The 14,656-nt window shown below is 38.4% G+C and overlaps 2 protein-coding genes across 2 annotated transcripts; one reads left to right on the plus strand and one right to left on the minus strand.

Annotated features, from left to right (window-relative positions):
• Window positions 1-1,195: 1,195 nt before the first annotated feature.
• On the plus strand, window positions 1,196-10,222 carry LOC128732228 (ras-related protein Rap1). Its single transcript, XM_053825400.1, has 5 exons — window positions 1,196-1,284; window positions 4,638-4,860; window positions 7,794-7,991; window positions 9,822-9,914; window positions 9,989-10,222. The coding sequence occupies exons 1-5, from the start codon at window positions 1,196-1,198 to the stop codon at window positions 10,220-10,222; spliced, it is 837 nt and encodes a 278-aa protein (XP_053681375.1).
• Window positions 10,223-13,203: 2,981 nt separating this feature from the next.
• On the minus strand, window positions 13,204-14,656 carry LOC128727122 (ryncolin-1-like). Its single transcript, XM_053820993.1, has 7 exons — window positions 14,582-14,656; window positions 14,360-14,508; window positions 14,247-14,300; window positions 14,108-14,169; window positions 13,994-14,032; window positions 13,397-13,919; window positions 13,204-13,327 (listed from the first exon to the last, which is right to left on the minus strand). Exons 1-7 carry the CDS (start codon window positions 14,654-14,656, stop codon window positions 13,204-13,206), a joined length of 1,026 nt encoding a protein of 341 aa, XP_053676968.1.

Raw genomic sequence — 14,656 nt, forward strand, 5'->3', positions numbered from 1 at the left:
CGCACTAGGAATCGTCGGGAATTAGATACAAACCACTCGAACGGTTTGAGCTCACTTATACGGCAATCATTTACCGATCGGTTGGTTTGCGATGGTGGAATGTTCGCCGCAGTTCACGGAGCACCGACAGGATCAAGTGCAGTGCGGGAAACGACCGTATTGGATGCAGTTTTATAACGGGTGAAATATAATCCACGACTCGCTACGTAATTGGCTGTTTAGACTGATGAAGTGATGTACGATTCGAACCACTTTCGAGCGTGCTAGCGATCATAGTAAGTGGGTGTGCTATCATCAAACATCAACCGGTATTATCACATGATTTTGAATGTATCGGGTAAAAAAATGATAAATGATCCATAAATGAATTGGAGGTTGTTTATTGCAGTACAATTGTCATAAAATTCACATATAAACTATATTCTAAGGAATGTTTCTATCCACATACTTCAATGGGTCTCGATATGCCAATAATCTCACAACTTTGTGTAGAATATGTTGCACAGATGCTCACCCGGGATGCTCCTTCATTTTAGCTGCCAGAGAGCAACTTTAAAGTGTGCTTCTCTGCGCACGCAAACCTCCAACAGCTTTAATTTTTATCACATTAATGGCATTAAATCATTCTGCATTCTTAAGCGGCTAAATCAAATTCCAGCCAACGAGAGAGCGGAAAATTAGTAATTAGTTTCCCATCAGCCTCAGTATCACGCAATCCCTGACCAGTGCGTCCCGGAGCAATGCGAGAGATGCGGCTCGGAACAGGAAGATATTTTATTATTACCGGACAAACATTATCCTCCGGTGCACGTCCAAGATGCTACGACGGATGAATATTATTATTTTCTGCCTCTGTTTGCATTTGTTTCTGGAGGTTTTTGAAAACAGACTTCAAAATTGCCTTCACACAGTGCAATGATAAGAGCCAATGGCCAGTTTGAATTTGCAGAGCTTTTTAAGGATATGAAGCATCAGAATAGCATCAGTGTACATTGCAATGAAAAAACTGTAAATTTATCGTACGTTTGTTGTCTTTTAAGATTTTTACAATGTTTTGGCAATAATGAAAATAATGCAATTTATTTTTATTTCAGAATAACGAGAAATTACACGCCATTAATATACTATTTCCCGAGGATTTCCTGTAAAATCGGCTTGCAGACCCAGCAAGACCCAGAAAAAAAACACAGTAAAAATGAAAGGACGGCATCTGCGACGGCGGTTCAGTCTGCAGCCGTCGTTTATGAAGGACGACTCAACCGAGGAACGGCCAAAGCGAGAAAAGTAAGTTAAACCAGCATCATTTACCGTGTGACTTTCACAGATCCCGGTCAATGTTACGATTTTCTTTTGTCTATGGAAGCTCTTGTCAGCTGTTAAATAGTGAAGCTTTATTTCTGGTGTGACCCCACGAATCCAACAGAAGTCCGTCGAAATACGTCGCCAAAGTTATGGGGTAATGAAAGGCGGAACATTTGTTTTCGCCATGCTGAAACATGGCACGCTGCTTAAGCTTCTCTAAGCTTCATTAATGTCGCAGAAAAACTAGACTAAAAAAACCTAATACAATTTAAAAATTACGAGACTATATCAAGAGCCAGAGGGAACAGCGCCACATGAAACATTGCGTAGATTATCCTCCAAAAAGTAGAATGATTTATAGCATTTTTAAAACTCCTACGGCTTGGTCTTATCACATCGTTGACATTTAGTGCGAATGAAAGAGCACGCAGAAGAGAGAGAGAGAGAGAGAGAGAGAGAGAGAGAGAGATTTATCCGTCAGGTTGTAAGTTTATTTCGCATAACATGGCTTCTGCGATCTCGGTCTCGTGTTCAAGCGAGATAGCAAATAGCAAGGACTATGTCGGAGTTTTGCAAGAGGATTAAAACGAAAGCTCAATACGGGTGTACCCTTATAATCCCAAAGCCCATTGCTTTACCGAGGACATGGACCGTACAAAAGATCAGGTGCCGATTCGAAAAATTAAAGATATTCAAAGTAATGAATCTAATTTCTTTCTAAACTTCAAAGGTGCTAGATCGAGGTGGGAAAAGCCCCAATTAGTGCTAAGTTGGTTTAATGCGGTCATTTATCTTTTCAGACGGTATTATTAAGGACGTTTAGCTGGCTTTTGTGTTATTTTTTAAGGGAGGACTGTTAACTTTTGATGTATAATATTTATGTTTAAAATTGTTTTAATCTACACATGTGCAACATGGTTGCTATTATGCTAGATTAAGAAGTAGATTGTTTGGTTTTATTAGAGCATTTTTAATATGCTGAATAGTTCAAACTTATCTGTGAAGCGAAAAAATGTTACATATGTGAAAGTAATATGTTTTGAATCATGATGAAAACAATAATAACGTAAGCTCAATGTAAATGATGAAAGAAAGTTTGAAATCAATACACATCAGGGAAAATGAAAAAAAGGTAATTTTAAAAGCTTACTTTTGCTAGAACAAAGCGCTAGTTTTCAAGCATTGATTGATGGATCATACCAAACGAAAAACTGATCGGACCGAAGGATGGAATGTTGCTACAGCTGCAGTAAAAGTCCATACTTCATTGATGTTCGCATATTTTGTAGTGTGGAATTGTACAAACTTTACAGAAGCTAGCCACAGGAGAAGTTTGAAATTCCCAGCTGTGGTCATTTTCCTTCCAGCATACTTAGTACTAGCGTAACGAAAGCAATCAATTCCATTCCATTAATGTATTTACATTCCACAACGAATCACTCAGATGCATTCCAACGGATCTTTCATCAAACACTCATTGTGTTTTTGTGTGTTATTTCAATGATTTAGTATCGGATATTTTCGCTATTTTGCAATTTCAAAACACATTTCAAGCCAAATCGCTTTCGTCGGCACCGGATCGATCTGATTGCTGGCAAAATCAGAGAACATGCTACCCGCAGGTAATTTGCTTAGGAATTTGGATTTTCTTTTGCTTTGATTGCCATTAGAGTGATTTTATTACCACACAATGTTGAGCGAAGGTGTGCCTGGGGAAGATTATGCCACGCTCGGATGGGAATACCGAGCACAAAAAGAAGAAGAAAAAGAAAATAACAGCCTGGCCCATAATGGAGCGAATGCCGGAGCAGCAACGATAAAGAACTTCCCGCCGGCGTTCGAGGCAATTCGAATCTGGAGGGGTTTTTGTGAGAAGATGAAAAAAGCTTCGTCATTCGCGCGACCGTGTCGAGCGTTCGAAATATTTGAGAACACGGTCACGGACTTGGGCGGGCGGTCTCCACCATAATGCGACCGTCTCGGCAAACCGAGTCCCTCGGGTACTTTGCGTAGTCGTCGAATGCCGCGTTCCTAGATAGCAGCTGGCCGAGTGATGGGGAGATATTTCCTATTGACATTTTCCTCATCTTTTCCCATTCGGATGCTTTTGCGCTTCGCAAATTAATCTCACTGTCCGGCGAGCCTTATTTTCCGGCGGTGCCGTCTCGCTTTTTGTTCCAGGAGAAATTCCCTTTTTACTCAACAAATAGAAATTTTATGCTTTTTGATGATATTATTATTTTACATTCTTCTGCATTTGACCTGTTCTGGTTATGACAAGGCTCTTCACGAGAATCGAACCACAAAATCAGCACCGCTATTTTGAACTTTGAATAACAAAGCTATTTTTTTTCTCTCTGGAAATGTTCAAATATATCTGCGTGCCGATTGATTAACTTACGCAAAGACAACAAAGTTAAATTATTGCAAACAGCACGCCCGCGATATCAGATATTATATTCATATTGATTGACTAGGTTATGATTTTTAACACAATAAGTTTTTTAGCACTGTTTTAATGCAATAAAACGTTGATTAATCAAAATAATTTAAACGATCTTCATTGAATCTTCAAGAGTACAATTATGAGCAATCACACATAGGTGCGTGGTTAGATTTATTTTTGCACTATATGTCTCAAATTATTTCGCCTTCCCCGATAAACTTTATTTTGATGTTATTGCAAAAAGCTTCTAATTTTATCTGAAGTGCTTTTAAGCACTTTTTTCTCTCTCCTTTCAAATGAACGTCTTATCATCGCTTCCTCTCACGTATTGTTTAAAATTGCATTGCATTGAAAAGCAAAAGATGTGGTTCTAATGCACTGTGTCTCCGATGTGAAAGGAGGCTACGAGAACTTTAGTATGAACTCTTATCTCATGGAAACTTTTGTAATGTTACCGTGCTAAAACAATTGTGCTTCGACCATCTTGCACATATGTCTGCCATTAGAACGTGGAAGAAATGTGCAATGATCCTAGGATACATTGTGTATTGTTGAAATTTAAATTGTTTTGTTGCGTGATACATTCTACTGCATTTCCACTCCATATGGAAAATAAAACACATTCTTGTATGAAATAGATGCTAAACAAAAGAAACAATAGAGGAAAATGAAAGAATTACCAATTGTTCTGTGGACTTGGAAAAAAAATAGTTGTATATTCATATGCACATAAATTTAATTTAAGATCACGGCTCTAAATATGAATAAATATAAATATTTGAATTCATTTAAAAGATGGTTTAGAAACACTTTTAAACAAATAATAGATAAGCGTACAATTCAGCATTTTTCATGGATAGTATATATTTACACTTTTCCTCTATAATAGGCCTCTGAAGAATGATGAAAACTCCATAAGCTCCAACGTGCGACACAAGATTGTCATGATGGGCGCGGCAAAGGTGGGCAAAAGCTCGCTTATCACACAGTTCCTGTACAGCAGCTTTTCGCCAAAGTACAAGCGCACAGTTGAAGAGATGCATCACGGTCACTTTTCGGTTGGTGGCGTAAATTTGACGCTCGACATTCTCGATACGGCAGGATCCTATGAGGTGAGTAGTTGCGACACGAGTGCACGCGGTTCCGGGCAGATGAAAGTGGCGTGTAAATATATACGGACACATCTCAGCACCGGGCCAACAACGACCCCAGTCAAGGGACATTCGATAGACAGAAACGATGCTGTTGTGCTGACATTTCTCTGGAGAGCAGGTTCCTTTTAGATGTTTTCGATGTTTGCTGATATCATCCTGAATGATGCACAACAGTACCCTTGATCTGTTGTTGTTTTTAGCCTGTGTTTGTTTGTGTTTTGGATACCGAACGGTCTGCGTGAAAAGCAGACGGGAATAGTGGGAACGTGTTTCAATGAATGGGAGTAAAATGTATACTCTTGCGTATTTCATTAAATGTTTTCACGCTAGCCGTAACATTAACAATTTTCTATGGCATGGTTTTTTCTGTTACACTTTACTGTAGAAAGCTCTTAAAAATGAGCTTTTTCCGGTTTGATCATTGAAAACAAACAATAGATTGTATTCCAGACGCGAATATCAGATGACAATAGAAACATTTAATACAACCTGATCTAAAGCATGTAACATCCTTTGAAACAGTACAAACAAGGCCGTTTTTTCTTTAATCAGGGGTAATTTTCTGGCTATAAAAACTAACTAATAAATTTATTTTGAATTTATTATTTGATTTTTTTCGTGAAATGGGTGCCGGTATTGTGAAAATTAAAACAATCAAGATACTAATTGAATAAATTAATGAAAAAACGAAACAATCAGAATGTTATCACAAATTGTTTCAAAACAAATCTTAATCATTGCTTGTTTTAAGATTATTTTTTGTCAAATAATATCAAATGATCCCGGATTTCCGTTCACTAGTTTTGCTTTTTAAAATTAAATGACCTCCAAAAGCTAATATGGTTTTCTCAATATATTTGAATATAATAATATTTAGACATTTATAATTTAGAATGACGTATTTCATTTAAGATTATATTTATAGCTATAATAAAGCGTGCTTTATACTACACGGTATCTTAACATCGTGTTAAATGGTGAATCTCCCAAACGTTCAACATTAAAAATAGCCATTTGTACAGACAAAATAGAACAATCGTAGTCCCCACAAAGCATATCTTTTTTTGCACTGATCCGTGCCGCCGGAAAACAACCTGGAGGAATTTTCCAAACATCCTACGACCGTGTTGATGCGTCATTGCCTCAAACCGGCTACAGGGCGTGCCGGTCAAGGTACAGTCCTTTTTTCATTCCGTTGTCGAATTAATACAGCACGCAGGTTAAAAGCGTTTTGCATGGAGCAGCTCACCGGAAAACGGTTCGGAACGGTCAAACCAATATTTGCACGCTCAACTCATTTTTTTCCCGTTCGCTCACCGCGCCATAACAAGTCGTGCGCGGGTGCTTTGCACGAGCAAGAGTAAAGACGGACGAAATGGGCGACTGAAGCAAAAAAACTTTTCTTTTCCGGATTGGTACCTTCGCCGTGCGATCCACTGATAGCGGAACGTTTTATTTGATCAATTCGTACAGCTATCTTACGCTTTTCGTGTTCTGCATCCTTCAAGGATACGTGATGAAAAAAGTTGATCGTTTCGAGATAGTACCAGAGGTTTGCAGACGTAACTATTTTTTCATCGACGTCCCTCGGTACCGACAAAAATTGCCTTGCAAATGCTACCCTTTTTTCCGGTCAACCTTTGATCTCCTTCTGGTTGCCGCTTATCAGAAGACTTGAGCTAAATCGCATAAACTCCCCGAGGAGCGAAGCAAACCCAATCAAATGAGTAGCCTGGGGCTTTAATTTCCATGACAAAGCACAAATATGGATTGCGTCAGTGGTGAAGAAACCAACACGCCGGTGCAAAAGACACGGGCCAGAAGCTAAATGAGCCGTTCACTACCTTCACGATCCTTTCACAACGAATCATTCACGGCGTAGCTAATAAGCCGGAAAAAAGGTGTGATATAATTTGCGGAACCCAAATTATGTTACCAAACAACAGGCACAGGCTTGGGACATGGTGACGCCATCGGATTTGTGCCGTTGGGAAGGTCACCGTTTTTGGCTGGTGCGGATCGGAAGGATGCCTTCGGAAAGCCATTAAAAATTTAGCTTTAATCTAACCCACTTTAATCGTTTGCTGACTCTATTCCGAGATGATGCGATTTCTGGGATGGTGCATAATTTAGGAACACCTTTTCCTTGCCTCCGGCCAGGGGTAAATATTTGCGATACTGCTTGCTAAATTTAACCTGCAGCAGCATTACAACGATTGAAAAATGCGTAGAATGTTGATTTTTTAAAGAGTTTCTCGTGTTATCTTTAGCATGATAACCCTTTAATAATGGGAAATATTTGCATTAATTTTGCAGCAAATTTATTCTTGTTATGCTTTTCGATCCAAATTTGACTTGTCGATAAAATATAACAAAATGGGCTCTCAAACAGATATCAGAACAATGTTTAAGAATACGAGGCAAGCGGCCGAGAAATCTTTCCAAAGTCATACGTTTTAGGCGAAATGGTGCTTTGATCCAATTAAAAGTATTTTACACCACAGATATGTCTCGGATACGTATAAGTTTAAAACGGGTGTTATAGCATAATCTATTTCCAGTATAGAAAACTCAGTTGCACTGGCAACGATGGCAAAAAGATTAATCAATACGTATGCAGAAAGTTCAAAATCAATTACGAACGATGCGTCTCGCCAGTATCGTAAAAGCTTACGTGGCCTGGTTCGCTATTTCTGTACCTGTGAGAATATACCCATAAGAGATTCGCACTCGTTCACGTTGGATCAGATATTTTGAGAAAGCAAAAAAAAAAAAAGAAAGCACCTACGAATTCCCCTTACTCGCCGCTAAGCATGGCGATTACATGATTTTTCAATACATTTTGCAATTCCGTTTTGTCGCTTTTCCATGTGCTTCCGTTCCAATATCAGTTCCCGGCGATGCGCGCGCTCTCAATCTCATCAGCGGATGCATTCATCCTGGTGTACGACGTCACCGACACTGTCACGTTCGAGGAAGTGAAAGCGATACGTGAACAAATTCACGAGATCAAATCCACGACGGCGGTGCCGATTGTGGTTGTTGGCAACAAGACGGACCTAAGTGACGACGACGAGGATCTGCGGCAGGTAGGTGCATCTCTTTTACCGAACGAGTGCTTAAACATTTTGTAATTGAAAAACCTTCTTTGCGTGCGCTTATTAACATGATGTGTCATATTTTGAGATTAGGAATCATGAAAGCTACTTTGAGCTTTCAATGAATGGAAACATATCCATCTATTTGTAACTGACAGTATCGTTTTTATATATATTTTGAAATTTGCAATGATTTATTTCCTTTTTCAATGCATGTTCGTTTTATATCATTTTTAAAATAGACATACTTACATCAAAAATAAACTATAAATCCGTAGACTGTATTTTTGTTAAATAAATTAGAGCTTAGGCTAGGTTAAACTAGATGCTTTACAATTCGATGGCAAATAAATGCAATCGTTGATTATTGCTTCTTCGGAATGAATTCATTGAGTTTCCGAAGAATGCTACCGGAAAATGCGGGTACAGGTATGCACAAGAATACGGTGGTTAAATCGTTTTCCTGTTACATAGTCATGTCAAACGTAACAGGTAACGTTAGGTAGCACATTTTCGGAGAATACTAATTGGTAGGAATTTTGTTAGCCGGAAAAATGTACGATTGGCATACGCCGTTTCGATAGATAACAATGTAATAGTTTCTGATCTGTAACAGTTTCTAAGAAATTTTGTGAGGTTGTGCAAGTATGGTAGCTAACATATATAAAAGCAGCAATAACTAATATCTTTGCTATGCTATTTTAAGCTTGAGAAATATTCAAGAAATATAAAAATAGTTTCAATTTGTATTGAACCAGTTTACAATCCAATTATGCATCATAATTGTAAATATTTTGGGTGAAAAATGTTAAAATATTTATACGAAAATGTATTTAAAATTTGATATTATTTTTTTCGATGTGTGCAATATAAATAAATTTGCAAATGTGTATAATATCACTTCAGAATAACTTGTGAATAAAATGAAATAAATGTTAGAAACGAAAACGTTCGCCATGAACTTGGCTCATTGTATCTGTTATATGCATGTATCATGTGCACAATTATCTAGCATAGAGCTTAGCTTATTTAGAATCATGATTCCACGTGACATTCGCTTTGAATGTCTGTCAGATTGTCATGTATGTGTTACCATTCATTTACAATATGCTTCTTTTTCCTAAAAAAAGTTTTACGTTGCGATAGCACATGTCCAGCCACTTTCAAAGTCATGATCTCTACGTTCCCCGTCAAATCTCTCATGTGTACAGAAACATTGCAAACGAAGAACTTTTTATAAAAGAAACAATGTACGTACGTCAAGTGGTTTTACAAATTCAGTTCTGTCACGCTGATTTCTTTAAAAGGTGATTTAAATTGTTCAATGTGAGAGTGTTTAAATGTGAATATACGTTTGTGTTTAGATTTGATAGGCATTTTTTGATATAGCATAGAGTTAAAAGTGTTGTATAGGAAATACTCTTTTAAAAACTTTCGATCTATGAAAGTGAAACTAATGAGCAAAATTAATGGTAAAATAACGATGGTTCACAATTGAGTATAAAACTTAAAATTCGCTAATATATTTTAGGAATTAAGTTAAAATGAAAATTTAAATGGATATTAATTTACAACATGATTATTGCCGAATTTAACATTGATTCTTCGTGGCTTATATTTATTACTACATCATAAAAAATTAGGTTTGCCATGGGGTTATTAGATACACAAGACTGAATGTTTACGAATGTTTCTGTTGGTTAAACCACGTTTTTACAATTTGAAATGTCGTTTCGAAAACTGCTATAAAATATGCTCATATTGATGAAATCTGTCCTGGTGAAATATTTCACGTTTCAAATTTTCCTCCTTTATCAACAGGTGGCACGTGACACGACCGAATCCATGGTAACGGTGGACTGGGAAAACGGTTTCGTTGAAGCATCAGCAAAACTAAATCGAAACGTGACTCAGGTAATATAATAAAAAAATCAACGACAAAGACCGTTCGACATTCGTTGGTAATACGTGCGATCTTTTCATTACAGATTTTCAAAGAGTTGCTGGTGCAAGCGAAAATTACGTACAATCTAAGTCCAGCGCTTCGGCGAAGACGACGCCAGTCACTACCCCAACAGGCTAGCACTGGAGGAACTGGAGCTCCACCGACGCCCCAAGCTTCACCAAGCGTACACGTTCCATCCGTTGCCCAGTTGCAGCACTTGCAGCAAATTCAGGACAAAAGTCTGGGAGGCAAACGCAATTCATGTATTCTTTCCTAATCGATTTATCGTGCGACTGCTTGAAATGCAATCATCCCATCTATTGGACCTCCTATGATAAAGCAGCAAATCAGCATGAAAAGAAATCTCGTTAAACACATGGAGTTGTGAAGATTTCCGTTACAATCGGTGTGCATTTTGCTTGCTCGAGCAGTCGATGCAAATAAGCAACATAGCTCTATCACAGGCGCTTTCTCCATACATTTCTAAGTAATATGAAATCAGCAACAAATGGGCTTTTGCAAACCATCTCCGTTCCATGATAGTTGTATCCTTTTCATTGCAAAATGTTGAGATGTATAATGTGAATATTTACCCATCAAGCCGTATAGTATACGTTTCGAATTTAAAAAAAAAAAAGAAACGACGGAAACCACTAGCGAACCCGTCAATTTTTATCGATAATTTTTGAGTTCAGCTTTTCATAGACAACCGGTTTGGCAATGTTCAATTTTGAACCATGCCGAATCGGCCAAAACCAATGTGTAAAGTATCGAAGTGGAGAAATACGGGTAACAAAGGGAACGGCTGAGGGTTTTCAACAGTAGAACGGTATGATGCCGGATAGTGCTAATTTTGGCAGGAAGCAAGAGGGCAGATGCAGCAAGAGAATGAAACTCGCAAAACGAGATAAATTCAAAGAGATGTATAACTTCGTGTGTTAGAATTACTTAAGCTGGTATAGCGTATTGCGTTTGCCATTGTCAGTGCAGTTTTATATTTCCTTGCGTTCGTACAGTACAATAACTTGGTGAATCATACGATCATAAAGATAGAATTTTAAGCAAACTCCGAATGAAGCGATAAAAAAATGCGAAACTGTTTCATGTGAATGTTGATGTGTGTTAGTGTTTTGATATTAAATCTATTCCACTTCCAGAACTATATTACAACTCGCAATTGCCAAAACTATAAGCCATTAAAATGGAGCAGTTTATCATTGTCTAGAACGAAACACTCCAGTAACAAATTTTCAGCTATATTTCCATACTTCACTCTCATATCGGGCTGTCTGTTGCGTTACGTCCTGTGCGTTTCAGGTTCTGGCTTTGCGCTCTAATGAAACTATACAATGATCTTTGAATGTCTTCGAACAAACTTACACTCACCAAGGATCGACGTAGTAGCTGAGTAAGAGACGATTAACGATTAAACTTGATGTTTCGAAACAAAAGCAGAACGAAAAACGTTAAATCAAAATATAATAAAAACATTAAACACCATCTCTAGCTATAAAGTTGATGAAGACTACAACAGAAGGCGAACATGAAATGGATCGTGTGTTATGTTCAAAAAGCAAATCACTGTAAGCCATCATCCAAGCCAAGATTGACGTTACTGTTACATACCTTCGAAAGAACTCACATAATATCGATAAAGTGTAGAAAGAAATGATAATAATTTCTTTGCAAAGAATGCATGAAATGAGTTGAATCCTTGTTGAAGCTACGGAGAAAACGGTATGATTTGAAATATTAAAGAAAAATGAATAATAGATCATTAAAATGTGTAACCATATGCAAATCATGCGCTCATACTGAGCTAAACAATACATGTACTATGGCGAACAAACACAGATAAGACGGATAGATTATAAATCGATGAATTCAAGTTGAAAGTAAATAAAAATAACCCATGTAACTGGTGGATTGTTGTGTAATAAATAGCTATTTTCAAACGGATTATTTTTGCAGGCTAAACGAAAATGTTCTATATGTTACATCACGACCATTTTTATTTTCTTAAACTATCTTCACTTTATATTAATGGTTCATTTTAAATACAATATTTTATTCTGCTTTCTTTTCAAAGATGATAAATGTGTTGACATCGTAGGCGTATCAAGCTAGTATGTAAATATTGTTTGATCAACTACCATGAGGCATATTGGATTCTCCATTCCTTTAGGACAATTTCTTCAAGACCTCTTTTCATTACGCTGTTTATGGTAGGCACCCTTAAATGAGCAGATTTAAGAATTATTATATTGTGAATCATATTTTACTAAAAATTGATACCACAGATAGACTGATAATTTTTTGTAACAGTAAGGACTTTACATTCGATTGTTTTTTAATGAGTTTAAATTCAAGCCTATTCGAACATGTTTTTTTATTATTAACACAATTAAAATTAAATCCTAAGTAAATACAAGTATGAAACAAAGGAAGACACTTTTGTAGTGAGTTTAAATATAGAACTTTCTTCAAGGGTTGATATGACCCTATTAATATGTTCCACACATTTCATGCGCATCGGTTTCCCTTAGATGCCGGGCTGCGAATAATATGAACATTGGTGATAACTGCGTGGCTTTCACTGATTCCTTCCATCCAACATCGTTATCCAAAATCACGAACACCGCAGTCCTTTGAAGTATGGTCCTTTGTTTACATTTACCGTTGCCAGGTACTCCATGAAACGTGTGCGTGCCCCGTTTCCCTAGCAACCGTTGCTAGCCAAGTAGTTCCATGCGTAGGCAAACGTATTCAGTGCAGCTGACAGGCGAATGAACGTGGCTCGTATCGCTTGCTCAGTGCTAGAGCAATTTTAGACATTTTCAGTAATTCGCTAACAATAAATAATCTAGTTTTGTTTACTGTGTAATGTGTTCGATCAACAAAAGCCGGAATTGATATGTTTTATAGTGAAAACGTGCTGTGAAAACTCATACATTTCCTAGCACGTGTTTCTAAAGGGTGTTATCGTTGTCGAATCACAACAAAGATTAAGTTTCGTTTATCTTCGTTTCCTAAAATCTTCAGCCGGATCGAGTGTCGAGTATGTAAATGTAGCTGAAAAAGGTTGAAAGTTACTTGTAATCATAAATTGTGTATTAAGAAAATTCACCTTGAACTTGGAATACCTGCTACTGTACAAAACGCAATCCGGCAAAATGGTTTCTTTACAGCGATTGCTCTTCTGTCACATGAAGGTGAGTAACACAATCCACTGTCCACTCGCTGGCGAATCTTCCTCTATTAGGACGACACTTCCCTTATCATCAAAGTTGCTTCCTTCAAACCTTGAAGGTCGTCGCGAAAACCGAACCAGTTCATTGTAAAATTTTGCGGATCGTTACGCTGATAAAGTCCATTGAGATTGCTATAAAATAAAAAAGTGTAGCTTACGATAGGGATGATGTCTTGCCGTTAACAGTGAAGAGCAACTCACGCATTCATACAGTTCCTATACCACCACCCACTAGCGTAGTAGGCAGCGCATGATCCCGCATGCTCATCATTATCCCGATCGGGTGTAGAAAACATCATCCCAGCACTGATTCGCAGCGAATCCTTAGCGTTTCCATCGACAAACGCACCCAAATGCAATCGGTAGCCGCTGGCTTCGTTGCCGATCTCGAACTCATCGTACAGGGCTGTCTTGATCGTTCCTTCGTAGTCCTTAAGATGTACCAACAGCTGGAAGTAGTCGGAACCGGTGATGCGGTGCATCTTTTCCAACCCCAGCCAGTACTCGCCCTCGACCGTTCCAAAACCGTCGCGATAGTCCACCCAGTCGCGGGTGAAATTTAGCGAACCATCAAACCTTCGGCTCAGCACAATCCAGCCACCCTTCCGGTAGCTCTGTTCGCAGTACACTTTGAAAGGGGAAACACTCGACGCAGGCGGTTTGATCGTGTAAACGTCACTCAACATGGCCGGGGCTTCCTGGCACGAACCGTAGTACGTACCCACTGGGAAAGAAGAGCGTGTAACAAAGCGATAACAAGCAAGGATCTTTGGTGCAACGACATTCGCAAGGACGTACCGTTTTGACGCAACGTTTTATTGATGCTCTCGAGCTTATCTGCAAAACGAGAAAAGGGTGCTCATGTAGTGAGCTGGAACGGTACCGCGGTTAGGGTTAAAAGATGACTAATACCACTTATTTTCTCCAGCTTTTCAATGAAAACCGACGTGGCAATGTGATGATTGTTTTGCATTCTGCGTGTTGTTGTAGTGTAAAGAAAACAGAGGATCATTCAAAGTACAATTTACATGAGCTGCTGTTTTGTGCATACCTGCGTTCGAGGTGGCTTATCCGCTGATCAATCTCGTCGAGCCTCTTCAATACCCTAGAGTGCAGAATATGGCACATTTACCTTTCATTTTCACACCTTTGAAACATACTTACTGAAGCATTAGGTTACTTTTTATGCTTTGAAATGGTTCCGTTCCATTGGAGATTTCTCCCCGTACGAGCAGTAAACACAGCACTAGGCATAACCCAAACACGGTTTGAGCCGCTGCGGCCATCGTAGAGTTAACGTCGGGCAAGTTGACCTGGTCGAAGTTAATCAGAGACTGGAAAGATTACGCACGATCGCGCGCATGGCATTAATTTTGAGATGCTTACACTAATACACTTGGTTGTGTTACAAATGCGAGTGTTGTTCAAGCTTGCCGTAAGAATAGTAATTAGGAGAGACAT

Source organism: Anopheles nili, chromosome 2 (assembly GCF_943737925.1).
Source record: "Anopheles nili chromosome 2, idAnoNiliSN_F5_01, whole genome shotgun sequence".
Taxonomy (NCBI): domain Eukaryota; kingdom Metazoa; phylum Arthropoda; class Insecta; order Diptera; family Culicidae; genus Anopheles; species Anopheles nili.

What these genes read in the sequence shown, in the direction of transcription:
- LOC128732228 (XM_053825400.1), top strand. Translation starts at nt 1,196, where the DNA reads ATGAAAGGACGGCATCTGCGACGGCGGTTCAGTCTGCAGCCGTCGTTT. An exon ending in GAACGGCCAAAGCGAGAAAA is followed by an intron (nt 1,285 to 4,637) that starts GTAAGTTAAACC and finishes CCTCTATAATAG; the next exon opens with GCCTCTGAAGAATGATGAAA. An exon ending in ATACGGCAGGATCCTATGAG is followed by an intron (nt 4,861 to 7,793) that starts GTGAGTAGTTGC and finishes TTCCAATATCAG; the next exon opens with TTCCCGGCGATGCGCGCGCT.
- LOC128727122 (XM_053820993.1), bottom strand. Translation starts at nt 14,656, where the DNA reads ATGTCTCTCCTAATTACTATTCTTACGGCAAGCTTGAACAACACTCGC. An exon ending in AAAAGTAACCTAATGCTTCA is followed by an intron (nt 14,301 to 14,359) that starts GTAAGTATGTTT and finishes TCTGCACTCTAG; the next exon opens with GGTATTGAAGAGGCTCGACG. An exon ending in TAAAACGTTGCGTCAAAACG is followed by an intron (nt 13,920 to 13,993) that starts GTACGTCCTTGC and finishes CTTCTTTCCCAG; the next exon opens with TGGGTACGTACTACGGTTCG.